At 49.1% G+C, this 24219-nt stretch overlaps 1 protein-coding gene across 2 annotated transcripts; it reads right to left on the bottom strand.

The window, feature by feature from the left end:
• Positions 1 to 2454: 2454 nt before the first annotated feature.
• On the bottom strand, positions 2455 to 24035 carry LOC134935553 (serine/arginine repetitive matrix protein 1-like). Of its 2 annotated transcripts, XM_063930543.1 has the most exons (7): positions 23866 to 24034; positions 5729 to 5906; positions 5042 to 5561; positions 4426 to 4965; positions 4201 to 4329; positions 3044 to 4125; positions 2455 to 2521 (listed from the first exon to the last, which is right to left on the bottom strand). In XM_063930543.1, exons 3-6 carry the CDS (start codon positions 5307 to 5309, stop codon positions 3440 to 3442), a joined length of 1623 nt encoding a protein of 540 aa, XP_063786613.1. In that variant the 5' UTR covers positions 5310 to 5561; positions 5729 to 5906; positions 23866 to 24034; the 3' UTR covers positions 2455 to 2521; positions 3044 to 3439. The 2 variants fall into 2 exon arrangements, with proteins under 2 accessions (XP_063786613.1, XP_063786614.1); XM_063930544.1 differs by lacking the exon at positions 4201 to 4329 and having other exon boundaries at positions 23866 to 24035.
• Between the last annotated feature and the right edge of the window lie 184 nt (positions 24036 to 24219).

The raw sequence follows: 24219 nt of genomic DNA, 5'->3' as shown, positions 1-24219 counted from the left end.
ACACCCATTTCCTGTCAATCACACTACGTTCGCCAGAGCGAAGAAAAAGCCGTGAGTAAAAATACTATCTTCATTGTAAAATTACTTGGCGCAGTCGCAGTGCGAATATTGCGCATGCGTACTAAGCGGAATTTCACTGCGATGCGAAGAAAATTACCGAGCGAACGACTCGGAATGAGGGCCCTTGTTTTTTCCAGTAGTCCTACAAGTCCCAGCAAGCCTCCCCCGCAAGCTGGTACTTGGAGAACCACAAGTACCAGCATGCGGGAGAAAAATGGGCCCGCTGGTACCTGTAGTACTACTGGGAAAAAAATACCCAAATAAAAACAGGAGACACACACCTTGAGAGTAAAACTTTATTACACAACTGCCAACACACACATACTTACCTATGTTCACACGCCGACTGCCACAGTCTCCGTCGATCCAGGGTACCTGTGAAATAAATAACACTCACCTGATCTCTAGTGTCCAGAGATAAATCCACTTACTTGGCTAAAAAATAACACGACAAACCCAGGACCAGCGGACTGAAAGGGGACCCATGTTTACACATGGACCCCTTTCCCCGAATGCAGAGACCCCTTTGTGACTGTTGTCACTGAAAGGTCTCTTAAGCCAATCAGCGTGCACAACGTCCTTGCACTCTGCTGATTGGCTGCACTTCTGAGCTGTCAGACAGCGCATCACAGAGCCTCTCCATTATATTCAATGGTAGGAACTTTGCGGTTAGCGGTGAGGTCACCTGGCGAAGGTTTGCGGCATGGTAAATGCATGTTGTATTTTACACAACATGTGTCGCAAACCGTTTGCCGGTGACTCTTTGTCGCAGTGCTTTCGGATGCGGGAAATGTTCTTCTGCTCTACTGGTGGGTATGGACGAAGGAGATGATTCCCGGCGGACAGTGTTCCCAAACTTTTTTTCTGTTGCCTGTGAGTATACATTTGTATTATCGTGTAAACAGACATTGTAAGATTAAAAAAAAAAAACATCTTTATTCATGTATTTCAGAGTTTTCCGTCCTGTTGATGTACCTTCCCAGGCCTGTTTTTAAAGTATAGTCCTGTTGACGACTCGTTTCCCCGTTTTCTCCTGTTGTTGGGTTTCTGCAAATATTGGACCCTTTTATCCAACTATACCATGGGCAACCTACTTGTGATGTGGACCTGAGCCTCCGCCATGTAGCAGACAACCCCCCTCAGGTGAGATGTATTGCCCAAAACTCCCTCTTGTCCAAGTCACCCCGGCATGTCCAAAGTGCAGCCCTCCGGCATTAGCAAAACTGCACATCCAATCATTCCCTGATACACCAATACTGGTCAGGGAATGTTTGGATGTGTAGTGACGCAAGTGCCGGGGGATTGCATTTGGGCCCACTGTAACCTGCTTGTGTCGTGTTGATTGTACCTCTTCTTTTCAGTACCAGGGTGACACTTTACCAATAGCTGGAACCTCATACTGTTCTCTTCCACAGGTCTTGCGGTGTTTCCTTCCCAAGTGGCGTGGATGTGAAGAGACACAGTTCCCCTGATGTTCCATGGGCAACCAACTTGTGATGTGGCCTGACCCTCCGCCATGTAGCAGACAACCCCCCCTCAGGTGAGATGTATTTCCCTAAACTCCCTCTTGTCCAAGTCACCCCGGCATGTCCAAAGTGCAGCCCTCCGGCATTAGCAAAACTGCACATCCAATCATTCCCTGATACACCAATACTGGTCAGGGAATGTTTGGATGTGTAGTGACGCAAGTGCCGGGGGATTGCATTTGGGCCCACTGTAACCTGCTTGTGTCGTGTTGATTGTACCTCTTCTTTTCAGTACCATGGTGACACTTTACCAATAGCTGGAACCTCATACTGTTCTCTTCCACAGGTCTTGCGGTGTTTCCTTCCCAAGTGGCGTGGATGTGAAGAGACACAGTTCCCCTGATGTTCCATGGGCAACCAACTTGTGATGTGGACCTGACCCTCCGCCATGTAGCAGACAACCCCCCCTCAGGTGAGATGTATTTCCCTAAACTCCCTCTTGTCCAAGTCACCCCGGCATGTCCAAAGTGCAGCCCTCCGGCATTAGCAAAACTGCACATCCAATCATTCCCTGATACACCAATACTGGTCAGGGAATGTTTGGATGTGTAGTGACGCAAGTGCCGGGGGATTGCATTTGGGCCCACTGTAACCTGCTTGTGTCGTGTTGATTGTACCTCTTTTCAGTACCAGGGTGACACTTTACCAATAGCTGGAACCTCATACTGTTCTCTTCCACAGGTCTTGCGGTGTTTCCTTCCCAAGTGGCGTGGATGTGAAGAGACAACACAGTTCCCCTGATGTTCCATGTGCGACCTACTTCTGTACAATTCAACTTCATATCAAATATTTTTAATAAAAACCACAGAAAACTTCTCTTTTTAAAAATTTATTGAAGAAAAATTGGATTTTATTTTTGAAATAAAAATTGACAGTTAATAAAACAAAAAAGTAGTTTGTTATTCTTTATATTCTTTTCTTGTGTAGATAGATATCTGTGGGGAAAAGAAAAAAAGTATATTAAGTAAAGACACTAAAGTCATGTTCATTTCTTTCCCAAGAACATTTGTGGAGCCACACAGCCCAGCATGACCCATTGCTGGGCTGTGTGGTTCCACAAAGGCAGGCGGTCCAAAGTGGAATAGTGGCGTCAGTGGTCAGCACTTTGACACGCTAACATTTGTGGAACCACACAGCCCAGCATGACCCATTGCTGGGCTGTGTGGTTCCACAAAGGCAGGCGGTCCAAAGTGGAATAGTGGCGTCAGTGGTCAGCACTTTGACACGCTAACATTTGTGGAACCACACAGCCCAGCATGACCCATTGCTGGGCTGTGTGGTTCCACAAAGGCAGGCGGTCCAAAGTGGAATAGTGGCGTCAGTGGTCAGCACTTTGACACGCTAACATTTGTGGAACCACACAGCCCAGCATGACCCATTGCTGGGCTGTGTGGTTCCACAAAGGCAGGCGGTCCAAAGTTTCTAGAATATATACATTGAAACATTGCTCTACTCACCTTGGTACGCACAACACGAACTTATGCCGTCCACTTCAATATTCCACCCAATCCTATGAATAAGCCAAAAACACACACTAGTGAATAGTAAATTCACACAACAGTGAAAGCCTATTGTACACCATTACAAAAAGGATTTTTTGGGTAAAAGAGTGGTATCAGAATTGCTCTTTGGCCCATCATACATGTAGCCACAAGGAGCTTTCATCCGTTACCACACGCGCCCGCATACATGCCCGCGCATGTATGCCTACACAAAGCTCCATGGTAGTACCCGGTCACGGGTGGGGAAGCCCAACAAAGAAAAAACAATAGTAAGGAAAAAAACAAACTAATGGGAGGGGAAGAAAGGGATACATGAAAAACATATAAGTAAATAAAACAATACGACCGGGCTTATGGTGGAAGTCTGTCCGGATCCTGGTGTTCCTCCTGGTGGGGTGTCGATGTCCTGGGAGGCTGGGTAGTGCGTTGACTGGGCCTCTGTGCCCATGCGGCTGTAGATGTGGCGGCCGGTGGTGGAGGCATCTGGTGGGTGGGGTACATCCCTGTATATCCCTGGTACATCTGTGACTGTCTGTACTGGGATGGTAGTTGTGGAAGGGTACGAGGCGTCCTTGTGGCTTGTGACGGCGGAAATGGTGGATCACCAGCGTGTTGATGAGCTGGTTCTGGGAGCTTGTCATAGATCATCTGCAGTGTTGTTGCGATGAGCTGTTGGCTGGATGAGGATTGTCGATGGCTCTCCGACATGTTGGTATTGCTGTGTGCCAGACATGTTGTGTTCTCCACGAGCCGGCTCATGGATTCGGCCAGAATGTATAGGACGTCCATAGTCTCCCTATGATCTTCCATTCTGACCTGTAGCATTGTGGCCGTGCTGTCGGCAAGAGCCTTCTGCATTTCAAGCAGACTGTTTGACATCTTCTCCATTGTCCTCTCAATGTTATCCAGTCTGCTTCCAACGACATTTGTGTACGTATCCTGGCGGGAAGTAATCTCCGATGCCAGGGTGTGAACCCTCTGAACAGTTGAGGGATTCTGCCCTTCCTGGACGTCTGCCACCACTTGCATTTGGGCAGCTGAAAAGAAAATTAGAAAATATTATACACATTCATCATACATTTGTTTGAAGGCTCACAATTCTATTTACTCACACAGGGATGTAGCAACTGCAGCCTGCTGCACTTCCACCTCGTCATCCTCTGACGACTCCTGTAGGAGGAGATCCGGCCTGTAGTAGGAACCAATTCCCGAAGCTAGTCCGCTGCTGGTCCGTGGCACCACTGTTTTGTATAGTTTATTATTTGTTTAAGTTAATAAACTATACAAAACTGCTGCACACCCCCCCCCCCCCCCACCCCCAAAAATTAAATACAAACCTTCTCCATCCTGTGGTGCCGCTGCTCCAGGAGCTTCACTTGTCCTCGTATCTGAAGACTTTTCAAGGGTCTGGCTGGATACGTCTGCACGGCTGTCCTCAAACCCAAGAAAAGTCTCGTCTGTTAACCCTGTAGACTCAAACAGATCGGGTGATGGGTCCTCAAGGGTTGTGTCTTGAGGCTCTTCAGTCACAGTCCCAGAGCTCCTGGAGATACGACGATCTGGTGATGGCCTGCGCGCAGGAGCTGTAGTTTGGCGCCCATCTTGTGGTGTGGTCGCCGACGGTGTATGGCGCACAGGTGAAGTTCTGTGCGCTGATGTCTGGCGCACAGGTGATAGTCTGCGCGCCGACGTTGTCTGGTGCACAGGTGACAAACTGTGCGATGACGATCTGTGGCGCACAGGTGAAGATCTGCGCGCTCCTGATGCTTGCTGCGCAGGTGTCGGCCTGCGCGCTGCTGTCGATGCCTGCTGCGCAGGTGTCGGTCCGCGCGCTGGCGATGTCCTGCGCGCAGGTGATGTCCTCTGGGCAGGCCTGTCTGAAAAAAAAATAATCACATTAGCAAATACAAAACAATTTTTTCGTTAATACAGCTCATCTGAATGTATTCTTACCATCAGGCCTCCTTTTGGACTGCTTATCTCCCGCCTTCTTCCGTCTTCTGGGCGGTTCTTCCTCCTCGGGAAAGCCAGCAGGACGGCTAGAGTCCACACCTCCGCGAACTCCTTCGACCATGGCAGGGTTCATGCACCTTCTAATAACATTCTCCCAGGGTAGCCACTTCAGATTGAGAGCCGGGCCACCTCCCGTAGCTGTCTCATGTCGGCGCTGAATCCCCATCTTCTTTTTGGTCTGTCTGCGGCAATCACTGTACCGCTTCATGCAGTTTCTGGCGCTCCGGCGGTTTCCAGATACTGCAGTGACTTGGCTCGTGATGGAATCACAGATGCTTCGCTTTGTCCTAGCTGCTGTGGTCTGTGCCCTTGGTCCATACAGAACGTTGTTGGACCTGTCGACGCCATCCACTAGAGCACAGTTTTCCGCCTCAGTGTATCTGGGTCCACGCGGCTTTTTCGGTCCTGCATCTTCACCAGAGGCTTCCTCCTCCGACTGCTCCTCTGGCTGGCTTCTTGCCTTTAGGGATTGAAAAAAACAAACCATGCATTTAATAAGATCAGTATGTACCTGTGAGTGTCAGTATCCCTGGCATTGCGCACATATACCTGTAGGTGTGCATGGCAGTGCGCAAACTAGGGTGGATCAAGTTGGATGCTATTTGTGTCTGCAGGTGTTGTCAGTACCTTTCTACTAGGCTTTTTCTTAGACTTCTCATGGGCCCTTGACGACCGTGGCTGGTCACTGCATGCCTGGCGGTCGTATCCCCCTCCTGGGTCGGCTCCCACTCCTCGTTGCTATGCAGGGATAGATCCGAGTGGGTGGGGGAAGGGGGGGATCGGGGCTGCTTGTCCCTGGACATCTCTGTTTTAAAAAGACAAAAAAAAAATTATATATATTGAAAAATTTAACACATTACATAATTAAATGCAATCACATCATGCTGCTGGGACCCCAGTTCTCAAGCAGGACCAAAGCACAAAAAAAAAAAAAAAAATTTAAAAAAAAAACCCTGTACAAGCATCCCTGCACATACTGGAAATCAACCATGGCTGACACACAAAATGGCTGACACACACAAAATGGCTGACACACACTAGCCAAAAAGCATCCCTGCACACTCAGGAGGTACACCAGAGCTAAAATATGAGGGAAAACACATGTTTGGCATACAACCGACACCACATGTCGGCCGCATGGTCGACCAAACTTGCTCCAAATCAACCCAAACTAACCGAAAAGCATCCCTGCACACTCAGGAGGTACACCAGAGCTACAATAGGAGGGAAAACACATGTTTGGCATACAACCGACACCACATGTCGGCCGCATGGCCGACCAAACTTGCTCCAAATCACCCCAAACTAACCGAAAAGCATCCCTGCACACTCAGGAGGTACACCAGAGCTAAAATAGGAGGGAAAACACATGTTTGGCATACAACCGACACCACATGTCGGCCGCATGGCCGACCAAACTTGCTCCAAATCACCCCAAACTAACCGAAAAGCATCCCTGCACACTCAGGAGGTACACCAGAGCTAAAATAGGAGGGAAAACACATGTTTGGCATACAACCGATACCACATGTCGGCCGCATGGCCGACCAAACTTGCTCCAAATCACCCCAAACTAACCGAAAAGCATCCCTGCACACTCAGGAGGTACACCAGAGCTAAAATAGGAGGGAAAACACATGTTTGGCATACAACCGACACCACATGTCGGCCGCATGGCCGACCAAACTTGCTCCAAATCACCCCAAACTAACCGAAAGGCATCCCTGCACACTCAGGAGGTACACCAGAGCTAAAATAGGAGGGAAAACACATGTTTGGCATACAACCGACACCAGATGTCGGCCGCATGGCCGACCAAACTTGCTCCAAATCACCCCAAACTAACTGAAAAGCATCCCTGCACACTCAGGAGGTACACCAGAGCTAAAATAGGAGGGAAAACACATGTTTGGCATACAACCGACACCACATGTCGGCCGCATGGCAGACCAAACTTGCTCCAAATCACCCCAAACTAACCGAAAAGCATCCCTGCACACTCAATAGGTACACCAGAGCTAAAATAGGAGGGAAAACACATGTTTGGCATACAATCGACTAGAGATGAGCGGGTTCGGTTTCTCTGAATCCGAACCCGCACGAACTTCATGTTTTTTTTCACGGGTCCGAGCGACTCGGATCTTCCCGCCTTGCTCGGTTAACCCGAGCGCGCCCGAACGTCATCATGACGCTGTCGGATTCTCGCGAGACTCGGATTCTATATAAGGAGCCGCGCGTCGCCGCCATTTTCACACGTGCATTGAGATTGATAGGGAGAGGACGTGGCTGGCGTCCTCTCCATTTAGATTAGAAGAGAGAGAGAGAGAGATTGACCTGATTTACTGGAGCTTAGGAGTACTGTAGAACTGTAGAGAGTGCAGAGTTTACTAGTGACTGACCACAGTGACCACCAGACAGTGCAGTTTTATTTAATATATCCGTTCTCTGCCTGAAAAAAACGATACACAGTGACTCAGTCACATACCATATCTGTGTGCACTGCTCAGCCCAGTGTGCTGCATCATCTATGTATATATCTGACTGTGCTCAGCTCACACATCTTATAATTGTGGGGGAGACTGGGGAGCACTGCAGTGCCAGTTATAGGTTATAGCAGGAGCCAGGAGTACATATTATTATTAAAATTAAACAGTGCACACTTTTGCTGCAGGAGTGCCACTGCCAGTGTGACTGACCAGTGACCTGACCACACTGACCACCAGTATAGTTAGTAGTATAGTATACTATATTGTGATTGCCTGAAAAAGTTAAACACTCGTATCTGACTGTGCTCAGCTCACACATCTTATAATTGTGGGGGAGACTGGGGAGCACTGCAGTGCCAGTTATAGGTTATAGCAGGAGCCAGGAGTACATATTATTATTAAAATTAAACAGTGCACACTTTTGCTGCAGGAGTGCCACTGCCAGTGTGACTGACCAGTGACCACCTGACCACACTGACCACCAGTATAGTTAGTAGTATAGTATACTATATTGTGATTGCCTGAAAAAGTTAAACACTCGTCGTGTGACTTCACTTGTGTGGTGTTTTTTTTTTTATTCTATAAAAAACTCATTCTGCTGACAGACAGTGTCCAGCAGGTCCGTCATTATATAATATATACCTGTCCGGCTGCAGTAGTGATATATATATATTTTTTATATCATTATTTATCATCCAGTCGCAGCAGACACAGTACGGTAGTTCACGGCTGTAGCTACCTCTGTGTCGGCACTCGGCAGTCCGTCCATAATTGTATACCACCTACCCGTGGTTTTTTTTTCTTTCTTCTTTATACATACATACTACTACTACATCTCTTTATCAACCAGTCTATATTAGCAGCAGACACAGTACAGTACGGTAGTCCACGGCTGTAGCTACCTCTGTGTCGGCACTCGGCAGTCCGTCCATAATTGTATACCACCTACCCGTGGTTTTTTTTTCTTTCTTCTTTATACATACATACTACATCTCTTTATCAACCAGTCTATATTAGCAGCAGACACAGTACAGTACGGTAGTCCACGGCTGTAGCTACCTCTGTGTCGGCACTGGGCAGTCCGTCCATAATTGTATACCACCTACCCGTGGTTTTTTTTTCTTTCTTCTTTATACATACATACTACTACTACATCTCTTTATCAACCAGTCTATATTAGCAGCAGACACAGTACAGTACGGTAGTCCACGGCTGTAGCTACCTCTGTGTCGGCACTGGGCAGTCCGTCCATAATTGTATACCACCTACCCGTGGTTTTTTTTTCTTTCTTCTTTATACATACATACTACTACTACATCTCTTTATCAACCAGTCTATATTAGCAGCAGACACAGTACAGTACGGTAGTCCACGGCTGTAGCTACCTGTGTGTCGGCACTCGGCAGTCCGTCCATAATTGTATACCACCTACCCGTGGTTTTTTTTTCTTTCTTCTTTATACATACATACTACTACTACATATCTTTATCAACCAGTCTATATTAGCAGCAGACACAGTACAGTACGGTAGTCCACGGCTGTAGCTACCTCTGTGTCGGCACTGGGCAGTCCGTCCATAATTGTATACCACCTACCCGTGGTTTTTTTTTCTTTCTTCTTTATACATACATACTACTACTACATCTCTTTATCAACCAGTCTATATTAGCAGCAGACACAGTACAGTACGGTAGTCCACGGCTGTAGCTACCTCTGTGTCGGCACTCGGCAGTTCGTCCATAATTGTATACCACCTACCCGTGGTTTTTTTTTCTTTCTTCTTTATACATACATACTACTACTACATCTCTTTATCAACCAGTCTATATTAGCAGCAGACACAGTACAGTACGGTAGTCCACGGCTGTAGCTACCTCTGTGTCGGCACTCGGCAGTCCATCCATAATTGTATACTAGTATCCATCCATCTCCATTGTTTACCTGAGGTGCCTTTTAGTTGTGCCTATTAAAATATGGAGAACAAAAATGTTGAGGTTCCAAAATTAGGGAAAGATCAAGATCCACTTCCACCTCGTGCTGAAGCTGCTGCCACTAGTCATGGCCGAGACGATGAAATGCCAGCAACGTCGTCTGCCAAGGCCGATGCCCAATGTCATAGTACAGAGCATGTCAAATCCAAAACACCAAATATCAGTAAAAAAAGGACTCCAAAACCTAAAATAAAATTGTCGGAGGAGAAGCGTAAACTTGCCAATATGCCATTTACGACACGGAGTGGCAAGGAACGGCTGAGGCCCTGGCCTATGTTCATGGCTAGTGGTTCAGCTTCACATGAGGATGGAGGCACTCAGCCTCTCGCTAGAAAAATGAAAAGACTCAAGCTGGCAAAAGCAGTAGCACCGCAAAGAACTGTGCGTTCTTCGAAATCCCAAATCCACAAGGAGAGTCCAATTGTGTCGGTTGCGATGCCTGACCTTCCCAACACTGGACGTGAAGAGCATGCGCCTTCCACCATTTGCACGCCCCCTGCAAGTGCTGGAAGGAGCACCCGCAGTCCAGTTCCTGATAGTCAGATTGAAGATGTCAGTGTTGAAGTACACCAGGATGAGGAGGATATGGGTGTTGCTGGCGCTGGGGAGGAAATTGACCAGGAGGATTCTGATGGTGAGGTGGTTTGTTTAAGTCAGGCACCCGGGGAGACACCTGTTGTCCGTGGGAGGAATAGGGCCGTTGACATGCCTGGTGAAAATACCAAAAAAATCAGCTCTTCGGTGTGGAAGTATTTCACCAGAAATGCGGACAACAGGTGTCAAGCCGTGTGTTCCCTTTGTCAAGCTGTAATAAGTAGGGGTAAGGACGTTAACCACCTCGGAACATCCTCCCTTATACGTCACCTGCAGCGCATTCATAATAAGTCAGTGACAAGTTCAAAAACTTGGGCCGACAGCGGAAGCAGTCCACTGACCAGTAAATCCCTTCCTCTTGTAACCAAGCTCACGCAAACCACCCCACCAACTCCCTCAGTGTCAATTTCCTCCTTCCCCAGGAATGCCAATAGTCCTGCAGGCCATGTCACTGGCAATTCTGACGAGTCCTCTCCTGCCTGGGATTCCTCCGATGCATCCTTGCGTGTAACGCCTACTGCTGCTGGCGCTGCTGTTGTTGCTGCTGGGAGTCGATGGTCATCCCAGAGGGGAAGTCGTAAGCCCACTTGTACTACTTCCAGTAAGCAATTGACTGTCCAACAGTCCTTTGCGAGGAAGATGAAATATCACAGCAGTCATCCTGTTGCAAAGCGGATAACTGAGTCCTTGACAACTATGTTGGTGTTAGACGTGCGTCCGGTATCCGCCGTTAGTTCACAGGGAACTAGACAATTTATTGAGGCAGTGTGCCCCCGTTACCAAATACCATCTAGGTTCCACTTCTGTAGGCAGGCGATACCGAGAATGTACACGGACGTCAGAAAAAGACTCACCAGTGTCCTAAAAAATGCAGTTGTACCCAATGTCCACTTAACCACGGACATGTGGACAAGTGGAGCAGGGCAGGGTCAGGACTATATGACTGTGACAGCCCACTGGGTAGATGTATGGACTCCCGCCGCAAGAACAGCAGCGGCGGCACCAGTAGCAGCATCTCGCAAACGCCAACTCTTTCCTAGGCAGGCTACGCCTTGTATCACCGCTTTCCAGAATACGCACACAGCTGAAAACCTCTTACGGCAACTGAGGAAGATCATCGCAGAATGGCTTACCCCAATTGGACTCTCCTGTGGATTTGTGGCATCGGACAACGCCAGCAATATTGTGTGTGCATTAAATATGGGCAAATTTCAGCACGTCCCATGTTTTGCACATACCTTGAATTTGGTGGTGCAGAATTTTTTAAAAAACGACAGGGGCGTGCAAGAGATGCTGTCGGTGGCCAGAAGAATTGCGGGACACTTTCGGCGTACAGGCACAACGTACAGAAGACTGGAGCACCACCAAAAACTACTGAACCTGCCCTGCCATCATCTGAAGCAAGAAGTGGTAACGAGGTGGAATTCAACCCTCTATATGCTTCAGAGGTTGGAGGAGCAGCAAAAGGCCATTCAAGCCTATACAATTGAGCACGATATAGGAGGTGGAATGCACCTGTCTCAAGTGCAGTGGAGAATGATTTCAACGTTGTGCAAGGTTCTGATGCCCTTTGAACTTGCCACACGTGAAGTCAGTTCAGACACTGCCAGCCTGAGTCAGGTCATTCCCCTCATCAGGCTTTTGCAGAAGAAGCTGGAGGCATTGAAGAAGGAGCTAAAAGGGAGCGATTCCGCTAGGCATGTGGGACTTGTGGATGCAGCCCTTAATTCGCTTAACAAGGATTCACGGGTGGTCAATCTGTTGAAATCAGAGCACTACATTTTGGCCACCGTGCTCGATCCTAGATTTAAAACCTACCTTGGATCTCTCTTTCCGGCAGACACAAGTCTGCTGGGGTGCAAAGACCTGCTGGTGACAAAATTGTCAAGTCAAGCGGAACGCGACCTGTCAACATCTCCTCCTTCACATTCTCCCGCAACTGGGGGTGCGAGGAAAAGGCTCAGAATTCCGAGCCCACCCGCTGGCGGTGATGCAGGGCAGTCTGGAGCGACTGCTGATGCTGACATCTGGTCCGGACTGAAGGACCTGACAACGATTACGGACATGTCGTCTACTGTCACTGCATATGATTCTCTCAACATTGAAAGAATGGTGGAGGATTATATGAGTGACCGCATCCAAGTAGGCACGTCACACAGTCCGTACTTATACTGGCAGGAAAAAGAGGCAATTTGGAGGCCCTTGCACAAACTGGCTTTATTCTACCTAAGTTGCCCTCCCACAAGTGTGTACTCCGAAAGAGTGTTTAGTGCCGCCGCTCACCTTGTCAGCAATCGGCGTACGAGGTTACATCCAGAAAATGTGGAGAAGATGATGTTCATTAAAATGAATTATAATCAATTCCTCCGCGGAGACATTGACCAGCAGCAATTGCCTCCACAAAGTACACAGGGAGCTGAGATGGTGGATTCCAGTGGGGACGAATTGATAATCTGTGAGGAGGGGGATGTACACGGTGATATATCGGAGGATGATGATGAGGTGGACATCTTGCCTCTGTAGAGCCAGTTTGTGCAAGGAGAGATTAATTGCTTCTTTTTTGGTGGGGGTCCAAACCAACCCGTCATATCAGTCACAGTCGTGTGGCAGACCCTGTCACTGAAATGATGGGTTGGTTAAAGTGTGCATGTCCTGTTTATACAACATAAGGGTGGGTGGGAGGGCCCAAGGACAATTCCATCTTGCACCTCTTTTTTCTTTTATTTTTCTTTGCGTCATGTGCTGTTTGGGGAGGGTTTTTTGGAAGGGACATCCTGCGTGACACTGCAGTGCCACTCCTAGATGGGCCCGGTGTTTGTGTCGGCCACTAGGGTCGCTAATCTTACTCACACAGCTACCTCATTGCGCCTCTTTTTTTCTTTGCGTCATGTGCTGTTTGGGGAGGGTTTTTTGGAAGGGACATCCTGCGTGACACTGCAGTGCCACTCCTAGATGGGCCAGGTGTTTGTGTCGGGCACTTGGGTCGCTGAGCTTAGTCACACAGCTACCTCATTGCACCTCTTTTTTTCTTTGCGTCATGTGCTGTTTGGGGAGTGTTTTTTGGAAGGGCCATCCTGCGTGACACTGCAGTGCCACTCCTAGATGGGCCAGGTGTTTGTGTCGGCCACTAGGGTCGCTTAGCTTAGTCATCCAGCGACCTCGGTGCAAATTTTAGGACTAAAAATAATATTGTGAGGTGTGAGGTATTCAGAATAGACTGAAAATGAGTGGAAATTATGGTTTTTGAGGTTAATAATAATATGGGATCAAAATGACCCCCAAATTCTATGATTTAAGCTGTTTTTTAGGGTTTTTTGAAAAAAACACCCGAATCCAAAACACACCCGAATCCGACAAAAAAAATTCGGTGAGGTTTTGCCAAAACGCGGTCGAACCCAAAACACGGCCGCGGAACCGAACCCAAAACCAAAACACAAAACCCGAAAAATTTCAGGCGCTCATCTCTACAATCGACACCACATGTCGGCCGCATGGCCGACCAAACTTGCTCCAAATCACCCCAAACTAACCGAAAAGCATCCCTGCACACAAAAGGAGGTACACCAGAGCTAAAACAGGAGGGAAGAAACATGTTTGACAAACACCACCACATGTCGACCGCATTGCTACCGACACACACTAAAATCAGCCCAAACTAGCCAAAAATCAATCCTGCACATGCTGGAGGTACACCAATGCAAAAGCAAGAACCAAAAAATCATTTTAAGAAGGAAAAAAAAACGTGAAAAACTACCCCAAAACACAAAAATCCACAAAAAAATGCAGCAAAACAAGCAGGAGCTATACACATACCCAAACACCCCATGTACACCTCATGGCAACCCCCACTACACAAACACATACATGCAACACCAGACCCACATGTGGTACTTACCTACAAATGTTGTAAAAGCTCCGAAAATGGCTCTCCTCCGGGGTAACAGGTATCCTCCTGTCTGTCCTGGAATAAAGCCTGCTGGGGTGTCCAAACGATACCACAGCAAACAACCAATTTGCTAGCTCTGCACCTCCTCACACCTCTCTGCAGGTTCACAAAATGGCTGCAGAGCACGCAGCAAACAAGCCCTAATAAAGGGCTGCTTTCGGCGGGAAGTCGAATTCGGGACGCCCACTACTCGCCGATTGGGCCGTTATCCGCCAAGGGGTGTGTCGAATCCGTTATGCATTGCATATGGTGAATTCATGGTCCCGGCGGCAGGGCTGCGGCTGTCGAGTGCAGGCAAATTTTTAAACGGACGGAAAAAAGGCGCGATTCGCCCGGGATTGCATATACCCCTATGTTACTGTGTGATTCCTGGGTCATATAGCGCTGGGGTGTGTGCTGGCATACTCTCTCTCTGTCTCTCCAAAAGGCCTTGTGGGGGTCCTGTCCTCATATAAAGCATCCCCTGTGTGTGTGGTGTGTCGGTACGCGTGTGTCGACATGTTTGACGAAGAGGGCTATGTGGAGGCAGAGCAAGTACAGATGAATGAGGTGTCTCCGCCGACGGCGCCGACACCTGATTGGATGGATATGTGGAAGGTGTTAAATGATAATGTAAACTCCTTACATAAAAGGTTGGATAAAGCTGATGCCTTGGGACAGTCGGGGTCTCAGCCCATGCCTGATCCTACAGTGCAGAGGCCGTCAGGGTCTCAGAAGCGCCCACTATCCAAAATGGTTGACACAGATATCGACACGGATTCTGACTCCAGTGTCGATGACGATGATGCAAAATTGCAGCCTAAAATGGCTAAAGCCATCCGCTACATGATTATAGCAATGAAGGATGTATTGCACATATCAGAGGTAAACCCTGTCCCTGACAAAAGGGTGTATATGTATGGGGAGAAAAAGCAAGAGGTGACTTTTCCCCCTTCACATGAGTTAAATGAATTATGTGAAAAAGCGTGGGATTCCCCCGATAAGAAAGTGCTAATTTCCAAAAGGTTACTTATGGCGTACCCTTTCCCGCCAACGGACACGATGCGCTGGGAATCCTCCCCTAGGGTAGATAAAGCTCTGACACGCTTATGTAAAAAGGTGGCCCTGCCGTCACAGGATACGGCCGCCCTTAAGGATCCTGCAGATAGGAAGCAGGAAAGTATCCTGAAGTCTGTTTATGCACACTCAGGTACTATACTGAGGCTGGCAATTGCGTCGGCCTGGATGTGTAGTGCTGTAGCAGCATGGACAGATAATCTGTCTGAGGAAATGGATACCTTAGACAAGGATACCATTTTACTGAACCTGGGGCATATAAAAGACGCTGTCCTATATATGAGGGATGCCCAGAGGGACATTTGCCTACTGGGCGCTAGAATAAATGCAATGTCAATTTCTGCCACAAGGGTCCTGTGGACTTGGCAATGGACAGGTGATGCCGACTCCAAAAAGCACATGGAGGTGTTACCTTACAAGGGTGAGGAATTGTTTGGGGACGGTCTCTCGGACCTAGTTTCCACAGCTACGGCTGGGAAGTCAAACTTTTTGCCATATATTCCCTCACAGCAGAAAGCACCGTATTACCAAATGCAGTCCTTTCGATCACAGAGAAGCAAGAAGGTCAGAGGTGCGTCCTTTCTTGCCAGAGGCAGGGGTAGAGGAAAGAAGCTGCACCATACAGCTAGTTCCCAGGAACAGAAGTCCTCCCCGGCTTCCACTAAATCCACCGCATGACGCTGGGGCTCCACAGGAGCCAGGAGCGGTGGGGGCGCGTCTCCGAAATTTCAGCCACCAGTGGGTTCGCTCACAGGTGGATCCCTGGGCTGTACAGATTGTGTCTCAGGGATACAAGCTGGAATTCGAAGTGATGTCCCCTCACCGTTACCTCAAATCGGCCCTGCCAGCTTCCCCCATAGAAAGGGAAGTAGTGTTAGCGGTAATTCACAAGTTATATCTCCAGCAGGTGGTGGTAAAGGTTCCCCTCCTTCAACAAGGAAGAGGATACTATTCCACAATGTTTGTGGTACCGAAACCGGACGGTTCGGTCAGACCCATATTGAATTTAAAATCCCTGAACATTTATCTGAAAAGATTCAAGTTCAAAATGGAATCGCTCAGAGCGGTCATTGCAAGCCTGGAAGAGGGGGATTTTATGGTGTCTCTGGACATCAAGGATGCTTACTTGCATGTCCCCATTTATCCACCTCATCAGGAGTACCTCAGATTTGTGGTACAGGACTGTCATTACCAATTCCAGACGTTGCCGTTTTAGCTCTCTACGGCACCGAGAATATTTACCAAGGTAATGGCAGAAATGATGGTGCTCCTTCGAAAGCAAGGAGTCACAATTATCCCATACTTGGACGATCTCCTCATAAAGGCGAGGTCCAGAAAACAGTTGCTAATCAGCGTAGCACACTCTCAGGAAGTGTTGCAACAGCACGGCTGGATTCTGAATATTCCAAAGTCGCAGCTGATTCCTACGACGCGTCTGCCTTTTCTGGGCATGATTCTGGACACGGACCAGAAGAAGGTGTTTCTCCCGGCGGAGAAGGCTCAAGAGCTCGTGACTCTAGTCAGAGACCTCTTGAAACCGAAACAGGTGTCGGTGCATCGCTGCACGCAAGTCCTGGGAAAGATGGTGGCATCATACGAAGCCATTCCCTTCGGCAGGTTCCAGGCGAGGATCTTTCAGTGGGATCTGTTGGACAAGTGGTCCGGATCGCATCATCAGATGCATCGGCTGATCACCCTGTCCCCGAGGGCCAGGGTGTCTCTTCTGTGGTGGCTGCAGAGTGCTCACCTTCTCGAGGGCCGCAGGTTCGGCATACAGGAGACCACAGATGCGAGCCTCCGAGGATGGGGGGCAGTCACTCAGGGAAGAAACTTCCAAGGGTTGTGGACAAGTCAGGAGGCTTGTCTGCACATAAATATCCTGGAACTAAGGGCCATATACAACGCCCTGAGTCAAGCGGAGCCTCTGCTTCACGACCAACCGGTGCTGATTCAGTCAGACAACATCACAGCAGTGGCTCATGTAAACCGCCAGGGCGGCACAAGAAGCAGAGTGGCGATGTCAGAAGCCACCAGGATTCTTCGTTGGGCGGAGAATCACGTGCAAGCACTGTCAGCAGTGTTCATTCCGGGAGTAGACAACTGGGAAGCAGACTTCCTCAGCAGCCACGACCTCCACCCGGGAGAGTGGGGACTTCATCACGAAGTCTTCACTCAGATTACAAATCGATGGGAACTGCCACAGGTGGACATGATGGCGTCCCGTCTCAACAAAAAGCTACAAAGGTATTGCGCCAGGTCAAGAGACCCTCAGGCGATAGCTGTGGACGCCCTGGTAACACCGTGGGTGTTCCAGTCGGTCTATGTGTTTCCTCCTCTTCCTCTCATACCCAAAGTGCTGAGAATCGTAAGAAAAAGAGGAGTGAGAACAATACTCATTGTTCCGGATTGGCCAAGCAGGACTTAGTACCCGGAACTGCAAGAAATGCTCACAGAGGACCCATGGCCTCTGCCTCTCAGACAGGACCTGTTGCAACAGGGGCCCTGTCTGTTCCAAGACTTACCGAGGCTGCGTTTGACGGCATGGCGGTTGAACGCAGGATCCTAGCGGAAAAAGGCATTCCGGATGAAGTTATTCCTACGCTGATAAAGGCTAGGAAGGACGTGACAGCGAAACACTATCACCGTATATGGTGAAAATATGTTGCCTGGTGTGAGGCCAGGAAGGCCCCTACAGAGGAATTCCAGCTGGGCCGGTTCCTGCACTTCCTACAGTCTGGAGTGACTATGGGCCTGAAGTTGGGGTCCATAAAGGTCCAGATTTCGGCCCTATCCATTTTCTTTCAAAAGGAACTGGCTTCTCTTCCTGAAGTTCAGACGTTTGGTAATGGAGTGCTGCATATTAAGCCCCCTTTTGTGCCACCAGTGGCACCTTGGGATCTCAACGTGGTGTTGGGTTTCCTGAAATCCCACTGGTTTGAGCCACTTGAGACCGTGGAGCTAAAGTATCTCACGTGGAAGGTGGCCATGCTATTGGCCTTAGCTTCGGCTAGGCGTGTGTCAGAATTGGCGGCTTTGTCATGTAAAAGCCCCTATCTAGTTTTCCATATGGACAGGGCAGAATTACGGACTCGTCCGCAATTTCTGCCGAAGGTGGTGTCATCTTTTCATTTGAACCAACCTATTGTGGTGCTTGCGGCTACTCGTGACTTGGAGGATTCCAAGTTGCTTGATGTAGTCAGGGCTTTGAAGATCTATGTAGCCAGGACGGCTGGAGTCAGGAAGACTGACTCGCTGTTTATCCTGTATGCATCCAACAAGCTGGGTGCTCCTGCTTCAAAGCAAACTATTGCTCGCTGGATCTGTAGCACGATTCAGCAGGCTCATTCTGCGGCTGGATTGCCGCATCCAAAATCAGTGAAAGCCCATTCCACAAGGAAAGTGGGCTCTTCTTGGGCGGCTGCCCGAGGGGTCTCGGCATTACAGCTTTACCGAGCAGCTACTTGGTCGGGTTCAAACACATTTGCTAAGTTCTACAAGTTTGATACCCTTGCTGAGGAGGACCTTGTGTTTGCCCATTCGGTGCTGCAGAGTCATCCGCACTCTCCCGCCCGTTTGGGAGCTTTGGTATAATCCCCATGGTCCTTACGGAGTCCCCAGCATCCACTAGGACGTTAGAGAAAATAAGATTTTACTCACCGGAAAATCTATTTCTCGTAGTCCGTAGTGGATGCTGGGCGCCCGTCCCAAATGCGGACTTTCTGCAATACGTGTACATAGTTATTGCTTAATAAAGGGTTACGTTATGTTGGCATCCATTGTTGATGCTCTGTTGTTGTTCATACTGTTGACTGGGTAAGTGTATCACAAGTTATATGGTGTGATTGGTGTGGCTGGTATGAGTCTTACCCTGGATTCCAAAATCCTTTCCTTGTAATGTCAGCTCTTCCGGGCACAGTTTCCTTAACTGAGATCTGGAGGAGGGGCATAGAGGGAGGAGCCAGTGCACACCAGTAGTACTAAATCTTTCTTAGAGTGCCCAGTCTCCTGCGGAGCCCGTCTATTCCCCATGGTCCTTACGGAGTCCCCAGCATCCACTACGGACTACGAGAAATAGATTTACCGGTGAGTAAAATCTTATTTTTTCCTGAATTTTGCATTGTTAGTCACTAATAGTATGCTAGGTATTTAGGATTAGTATTTTTATTTTAAAGAAATTGAAATAAAGTCGCAGATTAAGATGCACAGTTGAAGAAAAAGTTGCATGGAGCAGCTGAGTCACAAAGTAAAAAAATGGGGTTACAGTGTTTGGCACAATTTAATGATAGGTGCATGTGGACAAATGTGTCAGTAGCCCAAATGGCTGCTCCAGCAGTCTGGGCGATAACATTTATTGCACAAATCCACAGAGACTATGATATGTAAAGTGACCTTTAAGTCACAAAAAGGATACTAGCTATAAGGACTTATATATTGCTATAGGGGAATCCGGTCAAGATCCCGGCAGTTGGGATCCCGGCAGTCGAAATACTGATTTGGGGATACCAACACTACTCCCGAATAGGATCACCTGCCTGGCGCCGGAAACCCGACCACCGAGATTCTAAACGACCAAGTGTCGGAGCTCTGGAGAGGTAAGCCGCAAGTGGGAAGGGGGGGGTGTTAGGTTTAGGCTTCGGGGGGGGGGGGGGGGTTAGGCTTAGGCTGCAGCTTGCGGCTCCAGGGTGGGGTTAGGTTTAGGCTGCAGGCAGGGGAGTTTAGGGACCACCACAGCGGGTTAGGGTTAGGCTGCGGGGGAGGGAAGGTTCGGTTTATGCTGAGGGGAGGGAGGGTTAGGGGGCCATGTGAGGAAGGTAAGTATACTTATCTCCTCCTTTTGGGATTCTGATCATCGGGATGCCGCAGTCGGTATTCTGACCGCCAGCATCCTGACCGCCGGCATTCCCTACAGCACCCGTTATAAGAATATTATATCAAAGAAACAGTGCTCATAATTCATACTTGTATCAATCTCTGCATGTACACAGTGAGATTTCTCATTGATAGTCCCATGGAGCAGTTCAGTTGTTAGACTTTCCTATTTGTAGAATGACTTTTGCAATTAAATAATTTTGGTGGTGGTAATTCCAAGTTGATCGCAGCAGGAAATTTTTAACAGTTGGGCAAAACCATGTGCACTGTAGGGGGGTCAGATATAACATGTGCAGAGAGAGAGAGATTTGGGTGTGGTGTGTTCAATCTGCAATCTAAATTGCAGTGTAAAAATAAAGCAGCCAGTATTTACCCTGCACAGAAACAAAATAACCCCCCCAAATCTAACTCTCTCTGCAAATGTTATATCTGCCTCCCCTGCAGTGCACTTGGTTTTGCCCAATTGCTAAAAAAAAATTCTGCTGCGATCAACTTGGAATTACCCCCTTTATTCCAAAATACTGATGGTAAAATTGCCAGGAATGTACAGCACGTGAGGCCCTACTTCTCAGGGGTTGGGTCTGGGAGAGCGGCGCTGGGGATTCCGGCGGCCAGCATACTGACCCCGGTATCCCGGCAGCAGAATGCCAGCGAGGGAGGCGAGTGCAATAAAGCCCCTCGTGGGCTTGCTGCGCTTGCCATGCTGTGAGCTTGCTGCACTTGCCACAGGTTCTATTCCCACTCTATTGGCGTTGTGGACAGTACCAGATTAATGTCAGTATGGGCCTGCAGCTGATATTTATGAAGGGCCTATTGTGTGCCACGACAGGGGGTGTGACCAGCACTGTGGCATAGAGGCTGGCACAGACGGGAAAGTCGGAGAGGCTGGCGCAGACAGGAGGGGCCAAGAGGCTGACGTAGACAGGAATGGCAGAGAGGCTGGCATCAATGGGAAGGACAGACAGACTGGCACAGATGGAAAGGCACAGATGCTGGCACAGACGGGAAGGGCAGACAGACTGGCGCAGACAGGGTAAGGTCAGAGAGGCTGACACAGATGGGAAAGTCAGAGGCTGGAGCAGATGGGAAGGGCAGATAGACTGACACTGATGGGAAGGACACAGAGGCTAGCACAAAAACGGGAAGGGCACAGAGGCTGGTACAGACAAGGGAACTGCAGAAAGTCTGGCACAGACAGGGGATTGGCAAAGTGGCTGACACAGACAGCAAGGGCAAAGAGGCTGGCATACATAAAGGGAACTGCAGAGAGGCAAGCACAGACTAGACGGGCATACGGCACAATAAGAAAAGAGCAGAAAAGCTGGCGCAGACACAAGAACAGCAGAATTGCTTGCACAAACAAGCATTGGCAAAGGCTGGCATAGACAGTAGAAGGGTAGAAAGGTGGGCAGAGATAGAGAGGGGCAGAGAGAGGTTGGTGCAGAAGGGGACCAGCATAGAGGCCAGTGGCGTAACTAGAAATTTTTCTCCCCCAAGCCAAAAAATTCTCTGGCGCCCCCCCTTCCCCCCATAATTGGCACTAGTAAAGCGGTGAATCTGCGTGCACCCCGCAAAAGGGGGTGTGGCCTTGCTGAAATGGGCGTGTCTTTGCATAAAGGGGCATGGCATTGCAGGAAACGACTACCTTATACCCCAGTTTTGCAACCTGCACGCCCAGACGTTGGCCATCTCAGGAAAAATAAAAATCCTGATTCATGCCCCTTACATTATTTGTCATTTTTCCTCCGTATAGTAATGGCCAGTATACATTATGCCACATACCGCAATGGCCCTTAGACATTATGCCACACACAATAATGCCCATGACACAATATGCCACACACCATAATGCTCCCGACACATTATGCCACACACCGTAATGCCTGTGACACATTATGCCACACACCGTAATGCCTGTGACACATTATGACAGGCATCGCAATGCCTGTTATACATTATGCTACACACTGCAATGCCTCTGATACATTATAGCACATACAATGGCTGTGACACATTATGACACACACAGCAATGTCCGTGATACATTATGCCACACACCGCAATGTCCGTGATACATTATGCCACACACTGCAATGACTCTGAGACATTATACCACATACCACAATGCCCGTGATATAGTATACCACACACTGTAATGCCTGTGACACATACCACAATGCCCGTGATATAGTATACCACACACCGTAATGCCTGTGACACATACCACAATGCCCGTTATACCCTATGCACACACCGCAATGCTCGTTATACATTATGCCACACACTGCAATGCCCCTGAGACATTATACCACATACCACAATGCCCGTGATATAGTATGCCACACACCGTAATGCCTGTGACACATTATGACACACACCGCAGTGTCTGTGATACATTATGCCACACACCGCAATGCCCATTACACATTAAGTCCTACAGTAAGGCTTCTAATTACTTTTAAATTACCTACTCGTAGCCAGGGGTTTCATGATCTTGGTTCCATGCACGGTGCCAGGGGTTTTCATGCTCAGGGTGTCATGCTCGTTGCCAGGGATTTCATGCGGTAGGTGTTATGCTTGTTGCCAGAGGTATCATGTGCTGGGTTTCAAGCTTGTTGCCAGGGGTTTCATGCACTGGGTGTCATGCTCGTTGCTAGGGGGTAATGCTTGTTGCCAGGGATTTCATGAGCCGGGTGTTGTGCTTGTAACCAGGGGGTAATGCTTGTTGCTAGGGCTGTGCTCCCAGTGCCACATATGCCCCCAATGCCAGATATTCCCCCACAGTGCCAGGTACACATATGCCCCCAGTGCCAAATATGCCCCCCCCAGTGCCAGGTACACATATACCCCCAGTGCCAAATATGCCCCCCCAGTGCCAGGTACACATATACCCCCAGTGCCAAATATGCTCCCCCAGTGCCAAATATGCCCCCCCCCAGTGCCAAATATGCTCCCCCCAGTGCCAAATATGCTCACCCAGTGCCAGGTACACCCCCCTCCCCCCCCCCCCCCCCCCCTCCAGGCTCCCCCACTGCTGTGCTGTGAGTTTTGGGAAGGAGGACACGGAGGGCACAGCACGCGCCTCTCCTGTGTGTCCTTCCTGCTTCTCCGGCGGCAGCTGCGTGTCTGTCAAATAAAGTGCTAGTTCATGAGCCAATCAGAGCTCACAAATGGGCACTTCATTAAACAGACACGCCGCTGCCGCCGGAGACCCAAGAGGGACACACAGGAGAGGTGCGCGCTGTGCCCTCCGTGTCCTTCCCAGCAGAAATCAGTGGCGGCGGCTAGGGCGCCCCGCAGCCCTGCGCGTCTCCATGCGATCACAGTGGCTGCGGACCCCTAGTTACGCCACTGAGAGGCTAGCAGCGTAGACTGGATAAATTCATAATGGTAGGTACAGACAGGACAACAGGATTGCACATACAAGGATGGGTAGCGATATGGATGCAAATAGAAGGGCATGAAGTCTGAACACGCAACAGAGAGGCTGGCATATGCTCGAAAAGGGCAGTGGGGTTAGCATAGGTAGGAAAAGGGCAGGGTGGCTGGCACAGTCAGGTAAAGTAAGAAGGGCTAGCACTGGCAGAAGGGCAGAGGGGCTGGCCTAGGCAGGAAAAGGGCAGGGGGCTGGCATAGTCAGGTAAAGTAAGAGGGGCTAGCATTGGCCGGAGAAGGGCAGAGAGGCTGGCATTGGCAGGAAAAGGGCTGGTGGCTGGCAGCACAGTCAGGGAAAATGCAGAGGGTATAGCACATGCTGGAAAAGGTTAGAAGGGTTGGCACAGAAAGGAAAAAAAAATAGAAAAGAGGACGGAAGCTGCTTACCTTTGATAATAGGAGCAGTGTCCTTAGATGCTGCAGACCAGTGGAGGAGGAGAGGAGGTGGGGTCATGCAGACCCCTGCAGTGCAGCAGAGCCAGGCCACCCTGTCAGTCAAAGATGCTGCCGGAAATATAGTGGGCGGGTGACAGGAGCCGCTGCGGATCATGGCAAAAGTGTGCTGGTGCCCAGTTCACTTTTTACTTTCATTTTCAACATATCAAAAAAAATCTCTACAGCGCCCCCTGGTGACTGTCGGGTGCATTGCCAGCTAATACAGGGCTGCCAGCTTCCACACAGCAGTAGTGTATATGCACAGAACGTACTGTAGCTGCAGCTGATGCATTGTCCAAATGCTGC

The sequence above is a fragment of the Pseudophryne corroboree genome, chromosome 6 (assembly GCF_028390025.1).
Source record: "Pseudophryne corroboree isolate aPseCor3 chromosome 6, aPseCor3.hap2, whole genome shotgun sequence".
NCBI lineage: Eukaryota > Metazoa > Chordata > Amphibia > Anura > Myobatrachidae > Pseudophryne > Pseudophryne corroboree.
The sequence above is the reverse complement of the archived record's forward strand: the minus strand, read 5'-3'. Positions and strand labels throughout refer to the sequence as shown.

What these genes read in the sequence shown, in the direction of transcription:
- LOC134935553 (XM_063930543.1), bottom strand. Translation starts at nt 5,309, where the DNA reads ATGAAGCGGTACAGTGATTGCCGCAGACAGACCAAAAAGAAGATGGGG. An exon ending in GTCCAAAAGGAGGCCTGATG is followed by an intron (nt 4,966 to 5,041) that starts GTAAGAATACAT and finishes TTTTTTTTTCAG; the next exon opens with ACAGGCCTGCCCAGAGGACA. An exon ending in TGCAGTTGCTACATCCCTGT is followed by an intron (nt 4,126 to 4,200) that starts GTGAGTAAATAG and finishes TTTTCTTTTCAG; the next exon opens with CTGCCCAAATGCAAGTGGTG.